We start from the raw sequence: 18,568 nt of genomic DNA, 5'->3' as shown, positions 1-18,568 counted from the left end.
TAACTCTCCTGTTCTTTACTTTGTGCAGCTTAGGTGTTGCTGAGGGTGGATGGGCTGAAGCCTCCCTATGCAGCTGTGTGTGTCTGGGTGTTGCAGTGCAGACCCTGGGCTGCAGCAAGCTGTGTAGCTGGGATATCCTGCTGGTCTGACACAAGTCTCAAGTGTAGAAAGTGGGAGAAAAAGGCGGCTCACAAGGATCACCTCAGAGCCAGACTGCAGCCTGTGCTGTGTCTAGGGCAGAGATGAAAAGTACTTAGAGAACACATTACTCATTTCAAAATCCCAATATAAATTTGGATTACTCTTGTAAGTGCTGTTGATGGTTGCAGAGTGGAAGTGAGAAGTAAAGTTTATCATCATTGATATTTTGAAGCTAAATTTATTCTTTCATGTACTTTTTCTCCTGTGTTGTCTAGTGTTCAGTACCGCCATGCCAGGCCTGAAGTATTCTCTTAATAAACATGCTCTGAAATACAGATTCTTTTGTCTGCACTATTTATAAATATGCTAATGTTAGTTCAGGTGTTTACCTATTGTAATTTTTCCAGTTCCAGTTTCATGTTCTCAGTGATCTCACAGTCACCCTTTAGTTTTAGTGATGGCGGCAGAAGCCATAAGCTGTTTTTCTGACCTTGGTAAACTTTAGCAAACTAAATATATTTTGAAGGAATTTGTTTTTGGGAAGGAGTGGTAAGGCAAAGTTCCAGATCATGAACAGGTTGAATGGACATCAACTGATAGGTTAGTAGTTTGTCCCAGTAACTGCATGATACCCCATAAACAGCTGAAAAGAGAGGTGTATGTGCTTCTTTTTTCAAAAAGAGTTTTCAAAGGTGAGTGGAAATAAACCAGTATTTTTTTAGAAAACTTTCAGTCCTGAAAGTAGGCATGAGTACATAAAATTGAATTGTTTGTCTGTTGTACTGAAATGAGGAGAGGCAATGATTTAATGTTTCATATTTTGAATCCAGTAGTGTATTACTGGATTTTAACTGGCTAGATCTTATGTGTTTAAATGTGCTCAGTTCCTACTTATTTGGTGTGCTCAGTGGACAAGTCCCTGTGCACCTCTGTTTTGGTGCTGGACAGTGAGAAATATCCTTTGATAGCAGGCACTGCATCCTGATCTGGAAGGCTTTATAAAATCTGCTTATAGTCCAGCAGTAGCTGCTGTTGAGATGTCTGCCTGCTCAAGAAAATTTCCTAAAAATACTAAATTTCTTAAAAACCAGAAAACCCAAGAAAGGTTACTTACACTATTAGCTCAGTAATAAAAATGTTAATGGAGAATAAAAATGGCAAATTTGCATATTTGTAGTTTAAATCAGGGCAAGAGGCATGGCGGGAGAATTATTTTTTTCATGAAGGCTTGTCTGCATTACCTGATTTGATAAGCAGCCTGGCTTTCCTTTTGGAACTTTAAATAACATATATGCAGGGTGAACTAAATAGTTGTGTTTTCATTAATTGTGAACGAAGTAATTTGTTACGTCCAGAGTATCTCAGAAGTTTAATGAGAAAACAGAAGTCATGTTGCAATCAAGCTGATCCTTTTATATTTTACATCCTGATGGTGTTGATAAGGCATGAGTGGGATTGTTTTGAAAGACATTTGCAATCTGCAAAGTTGGTATTTTCAGCATGCCTTGAGTGTTTTGTATCATTGGCAAATGCATGGTACGTCTTCAGAGGTGGGAACTGATAATGTGTCCCTGAGATTCCAAACAAGTACCATCTGGAAACTCATGATAACTTGTGGTTTTGATTTGTAGTTGCTGTCAGGGGTGCAGACACACGGAAAGAGCTTGTTTGCTTGGAATCTTTTCTGTAGGACAAGTTACATGAAAGTTGATAGCTAACTATATCTGATACAATATTGAGAACTAGCAAATGGTAGCCAAGTATTTTGTGTGCCGAGGAAAGGCACACGAATAAAACACCAAACTTTTTCTTGTTACTCTAAACTTTATTGAGCTTTTTTCTTCTTCCAAGCAAAGCCTATTGTCTGCAAACAAATAACTAAACTCCCTGTCCCCAGAGGAAGATGTACCTTTCTCCTGCACTGATGATTCACAGCATTTCTGAACTAGTATTTATGAGGAGATTCTTTCCCAATAGTTGTTGAGGTCTCTCAATGCCCAGTGGTCCAAGAAATCATTAAATTAACCAGCACCTAATTTCAGTAACCTAATTTGAGTGACCGTGGGTTTCTGTGACACAGGGATGTCGAAAGAAAAGAATTAGTTTGGCAACTTTGTTCCAGTCAGGATCCTCCGTGACTTCTGTAACTGGCTGTGAGGTGTCCTCATGCTTAGATGTTTGTGTCTTTTGGGGGCAGATGATTCCCATGGAGTACAGTTGCAGGCACACATTCCAGATACCTTGGATGTTACTGGATCTACTACATTTCATGCTATTCCAGAGCATGAAATGGCAACCAAGGTATCAAGGGAGGGAGCAGAGCTGTTTTGGAAGGAAGAACACACAGGACAAAGTGTTTAATGGGGAGGTCCATAAATGGGAACAGATGCTAGAATACAGCATGGGGAAATAGAGAAACTGGAGGTATATTTGTTGTGTAAGAGAGTTAGAAGTAACAAAATCAGAAAAGGTGAGAAGGAAGACTCGCAGAGTGGTTAGGAACAGGATAAGGACAGCTGGAGGGAAATGCCCTGGAAGAGCCTTCAGTGATTACAGAGAAAGATCTGCTTTCAGATTGAACTTCTCAGATCGATGTACAGTATTTAAAAGTATGTCATAATAGCTATGAGTCATGTTTTTTTTAGCAAACTGTGCTGAGCAAATCTGGTAGTGGTTTGAGTGCAGAGAGAGGAGTGATGTGCTGAAGAAAGTAAAGAAAGGCTGTTCTTTTAGGGCTTCACTAGCTGTGTTTCTTCTAATTTTTTGCTTCGTGAGTGTTTTGATTTTCAAGGAGGTGTGGTTTGGGGGGGCTTGGAGGAAAACAAAGTTTTGGAAAAAATTGAAAGAAGAAAGACTAAAAGTTAAGAGACCAGGCAAACCCAAGTCAGTTGTTTATTTTCAGCTGATAGTATTACTACAGTCTTAAGAAATTCTGCTGATGTATGATTTCTGAAATGATAACAAAACTGACACTGCTAGTTAGAAAAGAATTGTAAATATTATTTTCCTCTGTAGGTATACTGATGTTACAGACTCTTACCATTTTATCATCTTAGTATTGCATAACGCAGCCAATTCATGTTTTCCAGAGTTTCCCAATTAACTTAAGTGCTCAGAAGTTTCCATGACCTTTAGGTTCCTTTGTACTCTATGTTGTTTTTCAGAGAGTATGATAGACTTTGTGGTTTACTTCCAGTGTAGCCTTTTTTTATGGAAAAGATGTCACAATGCAAGAAGTCCATGGTTTTGAGTTGTGTTTTTGAGCATTTAATACAAAGCTGATTTGACATATCTTCCTTTTTTCTTTCTAAAAATGTCTTATCAAAGAGGAAACTGTTTAAGTAGCTCATAAAAAGAAATGCTGGCAGCAAAATATCATAATGAAAAAAGTATCATTAGGCTAAATATATGACAAAAATAATTTGAAGAAGATCCCCATAGAGAAGATTGTTGCAGAATATATGCACCTATATCATATTCACTGCTGTAACTGATGTTCACTGTACTTATGATTCTTGCTTCAGTTTTGGCTGTTGGTCTCCATGACTTGCTGGAAAACCTTCTGTCAAGTTTAGTTTGTCCTGTTCACTCAGATCTGTGTGAGCTCCCAAACACAGGCCTCTGTTCTTCACTGAAATGCTGGAGGTTTCCCAAAAACTTTACCTATGGAGTTGGAGAAGGTGGCAGGTGGAGAGCTTCCAAGGAAGGGTGCATGGATGCCTCAGTGAGTGCAGCACCACATTCATGTGGTGCTTCCCATCCAGACCTAAACTCGTCATCTGTCTGCCTGGAGTATAAACAGGGAATCCTCAGGGCTGTCTGCCCCCACCCCTCTAGGTATGTTTTGAGAAGCCTGAGTGTATTTGTCAGAGCTGTTTGACTCTTTATTTGAGGACAGTGCAGAACAGTAGCACCTACTCATGTCAGAACATGTATAGGTGTATATATGCAAAAAAAATATATAAATACACACATATACACATGCATATACCTATGTATATATATATATATATGTAGCCAGTTGCTCCAGTCTCCATGCCCTGAATAAAGGATTATTACCCCAGTGTTGCTTAATATTTAGTAATTATGAGCCAGAAGATGTTGTTTATACATGCCAAGCCCAGTCTGCTCTTTTGGTCCATGTTTGTTTCCACACATCCATCAAGGCCTTGCAAAGCAAAATGTGACTGCTGACAAGTTATTCCCACAATGTTGCAAATGTTCACATCTTCCTGCAACCTGATACAAAAAGGCCCCATTGGCAGTTTTTTTCTTTTTAACTGAAATTTTATTGAAAAAATGCAGTAGTCTGTGGTGAGTTTACAGTGCATGCAATTATTTCAAGTATGAATAGGGCAGAAAAGTACGAAGAAAATTCAGCTATCATTTTGAAGAGTTATGTTATAGACACTTAATAAATGAATATAACTCATGAGTGCGTGTCTGTATGTTTATATATATGCATAATCAAAACTTGTATGTACCTATATTCATATGATAGATCATAAAAATTAATTAGAAAAAAAAATATAAAAATAAAGGCAGAAATAGAACAACTAAATATGATAAAACACTACTGTTGCTGTAAGAGGAGGACAAACCTCAGCTGCACTTTTATGTTCCTTAAATGATTTTTAGATATGTACATGAATGAGGTTCCTTTTCCCAAAACTGCTCAGGAGATTTTATTCTGTAATAGCCTGTGCTTTTTATCTTCTGTTCTGCAGAAGAATCTGAAACCTGTTAAGGAATGAATTTATGTGTATTTCTAAACTTAAATGTGGTGCTTTTTCCAAGGCTGTTTTGAAGAGAGGGTTTGATTTTGGCTTTAGGGGAGAAGTGTTGCCACAGTGTTGTCTCTTCCTGCACACCTGGAAACCATGGTACAAGAAGGAACTGGGACCAAGCCCAGAACTGGTGTTCTCTGTATTAAGGCATCTCTCCTCTGAATAAAGGCATCTCTTGAAAATGGTTGTGCTTTACAGTGGTGAATGAGTGCTACTGCAACTGAACTGTTGTCTGTTAAATGTAATGTCTCACTTAAATTTTGGCCTCTCTCTCTTTAGTGTGTGTGTGTGTGTGTGTGTGTGTCCCACCCCTAATTCTCAGGTGGGTGTGTTATGGGTGTGGGGCTGAATTTATAATCGTTTTATGCTGCTGAAAAGAATAAGAAATACAAGGGTTTGGCTGTGTGACTGGAAAACTACTTTTAAAATGTGTTTCTTTTCATACTTGGTACATCTGACTAGTAGGCCAAGAGATCACTCTTTTTCTGACATTGAAACTGTTTTTTTGCTTGTCTGTACATAACTCCTAATCTGTTTTTTTAACCTCTGATTATATTTCTAATAGTAAATGGGTCTGTTCATTAGTCTAAAAATGTAGTTTTCATGCCGGAGAGGTTCTTTGTCTTGTTGCATTTTTTTTTTTGACTTCTATGTAGGCTGAAAAACTGAGTGCTCTTTCCCAACCTGATAGGGTCAGATATTTGTTTTGTTTAAAGAAGCTAAAGGTCTGATTGTTGTTTAGGTGACTGCTTTGTGGTCTTTCCCTGTTGTGAAAGGAAGTTGTGTTTTAGCCAAATGAATAGTGTAATATTGGTCAACAATGATTAGAACCCCCCTGAATGTTTTCTCTTATTTAGCATTAGTTGCATTTTATGTATTATTTTCAATTTACCTGCTTCCTAGGTTAAGTGACTGATAATTAATTGTAAATGATTCTTTCTTTGAAGAAAATGTCAATGAGACAGAAAGCTTTTTCGATTTTAGCATTTTGTCATAAGTGTGTGTGCATGGAGGAAACGGATATTCATGCCTGTATGGATGTATCCATGATGGGTGCATGTATGAATATGCCTATGTCAGCTTTCTCCTTCTTTAGCAGGACATCAGATCAAGTAAGGCATCCTAAAAATTATGTTTTACCTGTATTCATTGATCACTGGTTTATGTTATTTAAAGTTACATCAGTCAATACTTCACTGCTACATGTACTGAATAGTAGCGAGTGACGTGAATTTTCTTATCCAAACTGATACAAGCTATTCTGATGAATGCTAAAGCACTAAAATATTTGAGATAGATTATCTTTATTCTTTTGTTAAAAAAAAAGAAGCTCTAACTTCACAAGGATAATGACTATGCTAGTCATTTTGTACTATAGGCCATGTTTTACAGGATTACGGTTTATATATGTGCTTCTGCAGATAACTCTGGGATTCAGTTCTGTTAATGAATTTAGATATCAAAGGCTCTGAACATACAGAAATATTTGGATCCTGAAAAAAATAGTATTCTTATCTGAATGGAGATAGATACTGGTTGCTTGAATATCTTTTGTCTGAAAATTGCTGAGCTATAATTATACCATAACTAAGATATAACCAAAACTAGAAATATGTCTGTTTCTTTCCAAACCAGCTACATTGACTTTTCTCTTTGGTAGAGGTTTACATGTTATGAATTGTGATTTGTTTCTTTTGTAGTATTAATTCACAGTGGAGCTGAAGCAGGGATTTTGTTTTCTTAGTGAAACCTGCTTTTGTTGACCACTTAATTTTGCCTTTGTCTACGGAAGACTTTTCTGGGAGTTGTGACCATTCTTTTTACCTTTGTTTTCCATGATGTGCAACCTAGTGGCATCTCAGTTGGTAAATGAGTTAACAATTCATTCCCCATTGGCAAAAAATTAAAAAGAAATTACAATGGAAATGCTCATGTGTCTCTTTTTATTCTAACACAAAACAAAGAGAAACAAAAAACCTCTTCCAAGAATGTAATTGAATATAAAGTAATCTTGCAAATAGCCAACTTATTGTTAATGGCTCAGTTTGGTTTTTTTTTAAAATATTATATAAGTTAGGAGTTGGCAGGTTTAATAATTCTTAACACAAGTTTGTTTCTTTCTATTTTGTAGATAACTCTGATGAAGCAGATTTATGGTTGCTGAACAGTTGTACAGTAAAAAATCCTGCTGAGGACCACTTCAGAAACTCAATCAAGTAAGTTGTTTCCTTACAAAGATTTTTATTTTTAACTATCAGTGAGTATTGCGTGTCTTAAAGCTCTGTGTTTTCAATCTAGAAGTAATTTTGTGTTTTAGAGCAATAAATGTGCTGAGTTTATGTTACAATGGTGAATTCTCTAGAATGGATTTGTAAGATAGACTGGAATTTTAAAAAATAGCAATAACTTGCAAGTGATTGTCACTGCACTTATTTAGGGGAACTGCTGACCCATATAGGGACTTTTATATCACTTTTTAAGACAATGTTGTAATAGTCTTCTGAAGAATTGACTGCGCTTTTGGTTTTGTTATTTGCTTTTTAATATATGAAATGTTAGGTTGTTTCATTTTTCACCTACTTAAATATGGCATAACTGGCACCTGCTTTTCAGTGGTGGGCAGCAGTGGCCATAAATTAAATGAGAAGAAGTACCTTAACAAGAAGTACCTTAACAAGAAGTACCTTAACATGAGAAAGAAGTTCTTTATGTTGAGGGTGTCAGAGCACTGGAACAGACTGGCCAAGGGGGTCATGGAGTCTCTCTCCGGAGACATTCCAAACCCACCTGGACATGTCCCTGTGTCACCTGCTCTGGGTTACCCTGCTTTGGCAGAGGGTTGGACAAGATGATGTCCAGAAGTCCCTTCCAACTCTACCAATTCTGTGATTCTTTGTAAAGGGTAATATACTTAAAACCAGCTATTTCACTGTGCATTTTCTTGGAAGATTAGTTGATTAGCCTATAACAGAAGTCTTGTGAAGAATGTTTTATTACTCAGTACCATTCCATTGATGTCAAACAAAATGACATGGTAGTGATTTTGCCTCCAATTTCTGCAGAAGTGTAGTTATGGTGAGAGTAACCGGAAAAACTGTACACATACAGCTGCCCAGTATAAAGAAATACTGTGGTGTGTGTCTTGTAGATTTTACATTTAGTACACAAGTTTGGCTATTTGTGGAGCCATTTGTTTAGTGTGGTGCTCTGGGGATGGACTGGCTGTTGAAATCCATTGTGGTTAGAAACACATAGTTCTTGGGAATGGAAAGAGGAGAGAGAAGCTGGATATAAGCTACCTGTTTGCAATGCTGGAGTTACTAACAGGATATCAGAGATATAACCTGGAACAGAAACCACTTGCCTGCTGTAGGTGGCACAGCAGAAATTTCCTTCACCCCTGAGAGTGCTTCACTTTCTGGCTGCTGGTGTTGCACTTGGTGACCAGAATGGCTTAGGCCTTTCCTTCTCTGTTGCCAAAAAAAAAAAAAAAAAAAAAAAAAAAAAAAAAAAAAAAAAAAAAAAAAAAAAAAAATCAAAAGGCAAACTATTCCCAGAATACTTCCAGCAGTTAGTGTGTGTTGGCCAGCAGAACTGATGACAAGATACTTTCCAGCTCAGTTGTGGCCATCCTTCTATTTTACTCATCCCATGCCAGAAATGATGTGGTATGGTGTGTGTCCCAGCCAGGAGAATAGAGTTAGTTAAGAAAGAGGGCCTAACTGAAAGCAAATGACCAAAAATATTTCTTTGAAGAACATGTTTCTGTTGCTGCTCTGTTCCTGAACCTGATGTTACTCGTAGCCTGGATTTATTCTTTTTTATCCTTACATCTCCCTATACTTGTTCTTTTCCTGTAGCATTCATGCTCTAGTCTCAGATCCTGGCAGTTCCCAGCCATGGAGAATGACATCTTCTGTAGTTGTTTCTGATTTTTCGTATTGGTGCATTAAACACAAGGGAAACACATTGTCTCTTCAAGAAGAACAACTTCTCCCAAATAGTTCTTAATTTGTTACAGCAAAAATGCAATGCATGAAGTTTGGGTGATAGAAAATGAACTGCCATTATATCCTGTTACAGCAGCTTGTTGGTAACTATGGAAATCTTTTTTTTTCTGAATTGACTAACAAAATAAACATGTAGTGTGCATGTGTGTTGTCAAAGCAAACATGCTTGGAGCAGAAAAATTAATACCCAGCCCTGTAAAATTCTTCTTTAAAAAAAAAAATCAGTCTGAAACTGTTACATTGTATTATGCCTGTTATGGAGAATAGTATTTATTCTCTGCCCACTGCAACAGTTCCTACATTGCTTGAATATATGACTTTTAAATGCATTGATTCAAACTAGTGGTAGTGTGTTCCCACTGGTGGTTAGAGAATGGCTGTGAAAAGCTGATCACTCACTAGTAGCATGGGCCAAAGAATGTGCCAGAACCCAACAAGTCCTGTAGGTACAACCTTTTTGGTCTGGTTTTCTTCTAAAAAAGGAGCAAAACCACTCCTAGATGCTCTGAACCTTTGCAGATGTGTATACAGCTGATACAAGATGACTGACAGTACAATCTTTATGCTTGTTTTTTTTTCTTATAGCTCTTAGGAATAGTCTCCTTCAGTATCAATAAAGTTAAACTTGCTGAACTAGAGTAATGGTAGAGAGGGCAAAGTGTTGTTTAAAAACATTAGCTTATAGATGGGAATTGAGTTCCTTGGGCAGATTTTATTCTCAGTTGATTAATCTTAAAATAAGATTAAAGAGTTAGGCAATAGCAGTAAAGAATTCCCTCTATAATTAAGTGGGTGGAGTTTAAAAAAAAATTATTAAGGCTAATGTTTTGATTAGTGATGGATCTACCTCTTGTGCTTTGTAGAGTAGTTGCTGGGCATTCCAGGAAATTAGCAGCTTTTAGAAAGTTCAATTTTTTGAAGTTGACTTTATTTTCCCTTAAAATAAAATAATACTTAGAAAATGATCTATTTATTTAAAAGTCAGTCACATTCTTTTTTTGCAGATAATGTTTCAGTATGATATCTTTGTTTTGGACCTGATCATCTGTCAGTGTGACCAACATGGATGAGTTAACTGTATATGTATATGTGTGTTTACTTAACACACATATATATAAACAACAAAACAATAACATATTATAAATACATAATATATGTAACATATTATAAAGAAGTATAAATAGCAAAAAAATAAGTAAAATATCATTAAATTTCTTCCAGAGAGATGTCACTATTTATTTGTTTTGGGGGATGTTGGTTGGTTTTTTTGTGGTTCATTTATGTGCTTCTGCTTATTGTGTTTGTGGTATTTCTGTTTGTTTGGTTGGTTTTTCTTCTCATTTGCAGAAGGTTATCAGGTAACATTTTCTGCTATCATTTATTTTAGTCAAAAGTAGTTTTCTTAAAACTTAGTTGTTGGTAATAGCAAGAATAAACATTCAAGAAGTAAGTTACTAACCTTAACTTGTGTAAACCACAGTAAATCTGGTAAGACTGATGAAGAGAATTAAGCCCAAGAGCATGTGCTAGAGGAGCTTGCTTCGTTTGAAATAATGTTATTTTGCTCTTCAGTTTCATGCTCCATTAATTTCTATGTGCTCTGATACTCTTTTCTTGACTGTTACATCTCAGATACATAACCCAATTTTCCTGATGCCTTCTGAAGATTTAGAAACTCTTGAGTGTTTCTACCCTAGCTGTCTTTTCCCTTGCTTAATCCTTTCCTAAGTGCTGGTATAAGTTACTCATGAGTTTGGGGACTTTGGCTTTTCCTTAAGGAGTTCTCCTTCTGGTTGAAGTATTTTGGAGAGGAATTTGGTGGCTCGCTTATAAAAACAGCCAGAATGATGTCTGGGAGGAAAGATGTGGTTATGCTTTTGAGGTGTCCATAGCCTGTCTCATGCTATAGAAAAAGCCTGACCATTATGAATAATCATCTTTGTTACTATATACAATGAGCATGTAGCATTAACACACATTCTCTGATATATTTGTTGCTGCATTCACTTTAAGGCATGCTCCAGTGTGTGTTCAAGCCTTTTCTTTCTGATAGCTATGAGTTGTGACAGAGATGCGAGGGCTTTTAGCACTGAAGTAGCACCATGTGGCTTCCAGTTCTGTCCCTGCTACAGTTTTCACCAATTCATGAATAAACACTGTGTGGGGCATCTCACTTTCATGCTAGAAGGAGCATCAAAACCCGTAGAATTTGTGGAGATGTTTGTTTAAGAGGACTGTGATTGTAGACATTGCAAGTTGTTTAAAGCTCTCAGTGGATTAAATTGAAGAGTAAAAGGCATGACTGCCTTTGGATGATACAGGATTTCTGTTAACCAAATGCAACTGTGTTGGTGTTAAGTACAGAAGGAGGTTATTTAAGAAATACAAAAGCTTGTTCAGAGATAAGAATAATTTTCTGCTGCTTGAAATCTTTGCAAAAGAAAATAACCCTGGAAGAAGGTTTTTTGTTGTTTTTTGTTTTCTATTTTCCCAACATTTATGAATGTATTTTATATGATGCATTTTGAAATGGAGCAAAATGAAAAATTGCACACTATGCAGAATTATCACTTTTTTAAATGCAGCATTAGTCCTTTTGCTGTTCCTAATACATTTCCAGTGTAGAAGTAGACTGTGATTTAGAGTTGTTTATACTGTTCATGCAATACAATCTAAGCTGTAATATACTTCCAGGAGAGGAAACATAAGTATTTCAAAGCTCTTTATTTTATACATCCTCTTAACATGAGAAGATGACTTACCCCAGGTGGAAGTTTCTGAGCTGAGTGTCAGAGCCTGGCTATTGCATTTTACAGAAACAGAGTGTTGCCATGACTTGGGGCGTTTGTGTTGGAGTACTTAAGGTACCAAAGCAGTATTGAGAATTGTAGGTAGGGGTACTGCTGTTCCCCACTTGTACTGAAGAAATCTAAGGAAGGCCTGGATTCTCTAAAGTAAAAATACCTGCAAAACAAAATGCATTGGGTGGGAGGAAGTTGGACACTCGATTTCTATTTCCCTTAAGACTTGCCAACGATACTCCTTGCTCAGACTCTCTAAACTAGTCTACATCATGTTGGTGAAAACCTTGCTTTTTGCCAGGATGAAAGGCTCACACACCTACAGATTGGCAAAGTGCTTGTATTCAAGATTCATACCATATTCATAGTGAGAGAAACTCCTTCCCCAGCCAATAGGAGTTACTTGGTTTTGAGTGGAGGCTGTAAATCAATTAGCTAGAATTGAAAGTCACGTTTCTTTTCTAAGAACAACCTGAGGAGCTTATGTGACTGCTGAAGTTGCTTCATAAAAACCTTGATTGGAATACATTTAGGCACAATATTTTATGTTTACAGATATAGGAGATCTATTAATATCTCAGCAATCACACACCATTAACCAAAATTAACTTTAAAATTAGTTTTGGACCTCATTCTGTTTTGTAAAGAAATATTTTATTTTTTTTTAGGAAGTGCTCTAATCTTCGGTGTGATGTGTACAAATTAATTAGCTGAAAACACTGAATACTGAATATTTCTCTTATGTTCACGAGTTTTTGGGGTTTTTTTTGAGCTTCTGGGTTTTCTCGGCAAAAATTTCAAGATGGGTTTTCTACTTTAGCATTTGAGAGGGTTTTTTTGTAAGCTGTGCCCATCCATATTACAAAGCAATGATTTTTTTAAAATGTTCATTGTACTAGTTAACCTTTCTCAGCTTAAGCAATACCAGTTTCACATTTATATATTTGGTCAAGCTTTACCACAGAGCATAGCTGACTCCAAATGCTCTATGGCTTCCAAATGCTGCAGAAGGATTTTATAGGCTTAGAACAAAATTATTTTTAAACTGAAGTCTTTATTTAAAACTTTTCCAATCTAGTAAGTATTTTTTTTTCTTCTTTTTACACTTACTGAATATTGTCAACCATGCTTTTAGTGTCTTAAGCTGATGGAAGACATAGCTGTTGGTGAAGAATTCTGTGATTTAAATGTTAGTGGAAGATTTTTAGCTACATTTGAGTGTGTTCTTTTTCTTGCACTCATGTCTGCCGTGAATAAGAATGTTAAAAGCTGGTTGACATGATGCTATAAAACACAGAAAAAGCACACCATTGAGAACTGAGTGCTTTCCATTGCTTAGTATTTAGAAGATAAAAGGATTATGGACTGCTTGTGAATGCATGTGTTACATGGCCGCATTTTGCAGAGATTTGCAAAAGCCTGGGTTATAAACTTGTGTGCACTTTAATTGAATGTTTTTAAAGGTTTTTTAAAAAGTACAGGAACAGAAACTGTAAAATCAACTTCTAAATGTGATTCTAGAAATCTTTTCTGTTTTGATAGGAACACATTTGGGACTCCTTTAAGTACGACATGATCTGATACTTTGAGAGGTTACTGCAGTGCTGATTAAGCCTCAGATGCTTTAGTGGCTAATTAGCTTTAGATACTCTTTATGTCTTGAGCCAGATCATTGGGGACAAATGTATGTTTGATTGCAATTTTATGGAAGAAATATGGCCAGGACATGAGAGGCCAACTCTAGTTCATAACTTCATGTATCTGTATTTGAACTTTTTGTTGAGGCTGTAGTTACATGTCCCCAGGTATATAGGCTCCAGGAGCACTGGTGCTTCACAGGCAGTGTTTACAGACATTGAAAATCAGTTAAGTTCATTGCTAAACATACAAGATACACTTTCCTTTGCAAACAAATGCAATCAACCATTACACTTCAGTGATATGGGTAAACAAGGAAAACTTCTGATTTAAAATGTAGAGCTCTCCTGATAGTTCATGGACTAATGCTTTCACCTTTCTCCTTGTCAACCAAAAATGGGAACACAGGTATCATAGAACTGTAGAAGATCCAGAGCTGGAATGGACCCATAAGGATCATCGAGTCCTGGCCCTGCACAGGCCACACCAAGAGTCATACCATGTGCTTGAGAGCTTTGTCCAAATGTTTCTTGAACTCTTCCAGGCTTGGTGCTGTGACCACTTCCCTGGGGAGGCTGTGTGCCAGTGTCCAACCACCCTCTGAGTGAAGAACCTTTTACTAATATCCATCTCTAGTTAAAAACCAGAACAGTTCTTCTCCCTCCTCTCAGACTTGGTCAAAATGTATAATTTTCGGAAACCTCTCCAGACAGAGTTAATGAAATTAGCAAAAGGAAGAATTGGGCTTTCCTAGTGTTTCTCATGCTGTTGTGCTATATGCTTGCCTTGGGGATGGGGTGTTCCCCTGGGCTCTTAGTGCTGGTGACCCCCTCTTTGACCAGACCAGGGACAGATACAGGAGATAGATCCAGGCACTGTTTTGGGTCAGAAGTTTTGGGTTTGTTTTGTTGCTTAATCAAGGGCTTTAAAGAAGAGACTTTTTGAGGGATTGGAGACATTTGAGCAAAACTATGCTTGCTTTCCTATTATGAGCATGTACATAAAAAACATGTTGAAATCTATTTGAAATGTCTTGCCTCTTTTAACAGGACGGGGACAATGATTTCTCGTGACCAAGTTCCTTCCTTGATTTAACTCACACTTCAGATTAGCACCTTAGCCTCTAGTTAATCCTTGCTGGATTGGAGGGTTTTCTGTTCACTGTTCAAAAAACAGGCTACAAAATAAACACTTCAAAAGTCTCATTTGGGTTGTGGTGTGCGAAAGAATAAAATCCATGACTGTGTGTGTGTGAATTTGAGGAATGTAAATGGAATCAGGATGTTAACAGTTTGTAAGTCAGCATGCCTTCAGGTGGAAAATGCCCCTGTGGAGTTTGCCAAAGCAGAGAGCTGGTGACAACCCCTGAGGAACTTGTGATTCAAACAGTGGTGAGATAGCGGGCAACTGCTGGAAACAGCAGCAGTCTGAGACGTTGTAGTGTGCTTTTTTATTACCTCAAACAGTAGGCTGTGTGTATTTTCTTGTCCTTGAAACAACATTTATGACTTAGCCAAGCAGACTGTGCCCAGTAGTGGACTACTGAAGCTGAACTTTGTGTTGCAATTAATTTGGGGATCTGCAGTCGGAATCCTTGCTGCTTCTGCCGTGTGACATTCACCTCCCATCTGTTGGGGAATTTCTGTTTCTTTCTCTTATTGAGAGGTAACCAAATTACTTTCTCCAGCACTAAAAAGTGTAGGAGATTCTAAGAGATTTTAGATTTGCCTCAAATAGGCAATAGCATTACTGAGAGAGGATGTAGTATTAATTGATGTCCATTGGAATAATGTGGGACAGAATGAGGACAGAGCTTTGCTTGGGTTGGTTTGCTTGCATACAGAAAATCATAAGAGTTGAAAAAGAATGGAATATTTTATTGGCTTTGTTTGTTTTCCCTTTTCCGCTTGCTCTTTTGAGCTTTTAACTAGTAGACCAGAATATATGAAATACAGTAGAATGATGAAAGGGTGATTCAGCAATACTAATTGTTAGCTGGTTTTTGAATGGGTTATATGAGCTTTACAGAATTAGTGTTTGGTATATTATGTGTCCCCCTATCTTAACAGGTGTTTTGTTTTACCATTTCAGATGAATTGAGCAGAAAAGGTTAATGATTTGAGTGCTGGAAGCAGGTGGTTGGTAGCTTTGACTATTTATCTAATTAGCTGCAGGCTGCCTGTTGTCCTAGCAGGCCTGACTTTTCCCAGGGAGGGAGCATAGGAGAACATGCAGAAACTTGCTGTAGCAGGACTAATGCAAAAATCAACATGATCTAAACTTGTCCTTACTGACAAGTATGTTTTTATTTGTTTTTGATTCAAAAGATTATCTACTAATGCTTTTTGGGTGTTTGTCCTAAAACAGTATGCTTGCTTGTTCAGGTAAGCTTGAGTGTCAAAAGCATTTTCTCTCATACTTCTGAAAGCATTTTTCTCATGGTTGTTAGATGCTAACCCACAAAGAGCAAAAATAATGTTGGTGATTTTTTTTCTTTGTCTGTATTCAACAAAGCTCTTGTTTTTTACACTGAGTTCCATTGTAATTCCTGTGTCTGTTAAGGTTTAATTGTGGCATATTTAGTCAAGGCAAGTTGGGATACTATCAGTGCAGCACAGCAGTTCACGTTTGGCATTGTACACCTCAGCTGCTGACTTGACCCTTGGTGCACCACTCTTGGGAGGGACATGAGCATAGACAACTGTTCCTCTTGAATTTAATGTTTTATCCAAATTTTTTTCTTGTAAAGTTTTCTTTTTAGCTTTCAATGAAAAAAAATGCAGAAACACAGGCTAACACCAAGACACAGTTGACCACAGGATTGTTTCATTGCAAGTATGTGCTTGAATTTGAAACTTTGCTAAGAGATAATGTCTGGTAACTACTTTTAACAGGATAAATAGTCAGCTTTTTTCATGGATTGGTTTTACCACTCCAAGCACAATGGAAACTGATGTTTGTTAGTGGCTCCAGCTACCAGCATAACACAAATACTCACCAAGAAATTTTATATGTGTTTACTCCAAGTAGGAAAAAACCTATTGTTTTGTTTGGGTCTATTATATTTTACTAGCATAACCTCAAGGGAAACTCAGTAGTGAAGAGGCAGAGGCTCTTTTTTTACAAAAGTACAGTGTTAAATAAAATTGTCTAAAATACAGCAAAACTCATTGTAGAAGCAGTCTGTTTGTCTGCTTTTCCTTGTACCAGTCCTTAAATAGGAACATTTACTTTGTGGAGCTGTCAAATTGATACCTGCAACTCCAAAAAATGAAGATGAGTGAAAAATGTTCTTTAGAGACAGAAAAGATGTAATGATCGATATATCCTAAATACAGTGAAGAATTTTCTTTCACATTATTTCAGAAAGGAATACCATGTTTAATTGGGATCCTGAATCCAGGTTGTAAAACTTCTTATACAAGGAAAACTGCAGGAATTGGGTTTTTACTTCAGATTGCTCTTAGCTTTAAATACTGCCTTTTAAATACATAATATCTGAACTTGAAATTATTATTTCAGGTATTTATTTTTTTCATATTAGTAGAATGTTGTTTTTCTTGCTATTAGTAGGAGCTCTCTTGTTTAGCCAGTGTTGGCCACATTTGCTAGCTTGGTAATGTGAACTGTGCTGGACTGAACCAGCAAAAAGATTTAAGCTCTTCAAAGGAAAAGACCAAAAATAGAAGGATTTTTGAAATGGATGGACTTTTACACAAGAAGTGGAAGTTGTGGTTCTTTTGCTTTTATACATATGAAATTTACGTGGCCTCTTTTGGTCCTATAGCTTGTAATTGTATTTATAACCTGTAAATTTGACTGTTTATGTGTACATGGATGTAACACATATATACTCAAGCATTATAGAAAACAGGTCAAATGTGGTTTTGCACAGGCTTTGTTATGACCTTCCCTCTCTGGCTCAGCAGAGTTGTTTTTAATTTAGTCCTGAATTAATATAAATTCAATGTATGGTAAACTTGGGGCTTCACGATGTGGTAACTGTAGGATTCACTATCACAGTATCACTGAATAGTCTGGGTTGGAAGGGACCTTTAAAGGTCACCTTGTCTGACCTTCTGCAATGAACAGGAACATCTTAATCTAGGTCAGAGTCCTGTCCAGCCTGGCCTTGAGTGTTTCCAGAGATGGATCATCCACCACCTCTCTAGACAACCTCTTTAGTTTAAAACCATAACCCTGTGTCCTATTACAACAGGTCCTATTACAGAGTCTGTCCCCATCTTTCCTATAAGCCCTCATTACGTATTGAAAGTGCTCCCTGGAGCCTTCTTCTCTCCAGGCTGAACAACCCCAACACCCCCTGTCTCAGCCTTTCCTCATAGGAGAGGTGGTCCAGACCTCTGATCATCTTTGTTGCCTTCTCTGAACTTGCTCCAAAAGGTCAGGGACCTTCCTGTGCTGGGGACCCCAGAGCTGGATGCAGTGCTGCAGGTGGGCTCTCACCAGAGCAGAGCAGAGAGGCAGAATCCCCTCCCTCATCCTGCTGCCCACTCTGCTTTGGATGCAGCCCAGGACACAATTGGCTTTCTGGGCTGCAAGAGTACATCGATGGCTGAATTTTGGTATTTCATCCCACAGCACCCCCAGATCCCTCTTGGCTTCCTCTCACAAGGCAAGGGATTATTTGCTTCACATTTGAAATACACTGGTTTTCAGTGTTAATGGCATAATGCAGTGTTAAAATATGTCTTGAGCAACATGTTTTTTAAGTCAACAGTTCACAGTTTTTACATCAAGCAGTGCATGCTCTTGGTTTTGTGGTTTCCATTTGTATTTCACAAAAGACACCAGTTAAGCATGCTTGTTGCAAAATTTTTAAGTTAAGCTATTGTGAAATGCTGCTTAACATATTACAATTATTGCAGGAAGGACATTTAATGAGAAGAAGCCAGGTATTGCGCACTCTGTTGTTATGATTCTTTACTGATGCTGTGGTTGAGATGCAGTGAGTGATCTTGAATTTCTTGTGACTATTGCTCAGAAACCACATGCTAAGATGACATTGTCATATTCTAAGAAAATGGTCAAGGAGTATGTTTGGATTGAGGAGAATGGGCTGTAACTGACTTCCTCTAATGTCCTAAATGATATTGCTTACATAACGAGGTTTCCAGCTGGGAATCACTTCTTGATGCAATATTTCAATGTGAAGAGAACAGAGTTGCCC

The 18,568-nt window shown here is 37.3% G+C and overlaps 1 protein-coding gene across 2 annotated transcripts in view; it reads left to right on the top strand.

The window, feature by feature from the left end:
- The window catches only part of CDKAL1 (CDK5 regulatory subunit associated protein 1 like 1), a 379,738-nt gene that overhangs the window by 59,706 nt on the left and 301,464 nt on the right, over positions 1-18,568 (top strand). For both annotated transcript variants that reach the window (XM_036400051.2, XM_036400056.1), the window contains exon 5: positions 7,060-7,144. In XM_036400051.2, the coding sequence (XP_036255944.1) occupies positions 7,060-7,144 (85 nt within the window). The remainder of the gene's footprint in view (positions 1-7,059; positions 7,145-18,568) is intronic.

Source organism: Molothrus ater, chromosome 1 (genome assembly GCF_012460135.2).
Source record: "Molothrus ater isolate BHLD 08-10-18 breed brown headed cowbird chromosome 1, BPBGC_Mater_1.1, whole genome shotgun sequence".
Lineage (NCBI taxonomy): Eukaryota > Metazoa > Chordata > Aves > Passeriformes > Icteridae > Molothrus > Molothrus ater.
Note: the sequence above shows the minus strand (reverse complement) of the source record. Positions and strands in the feature narration are given on the sequence as shown.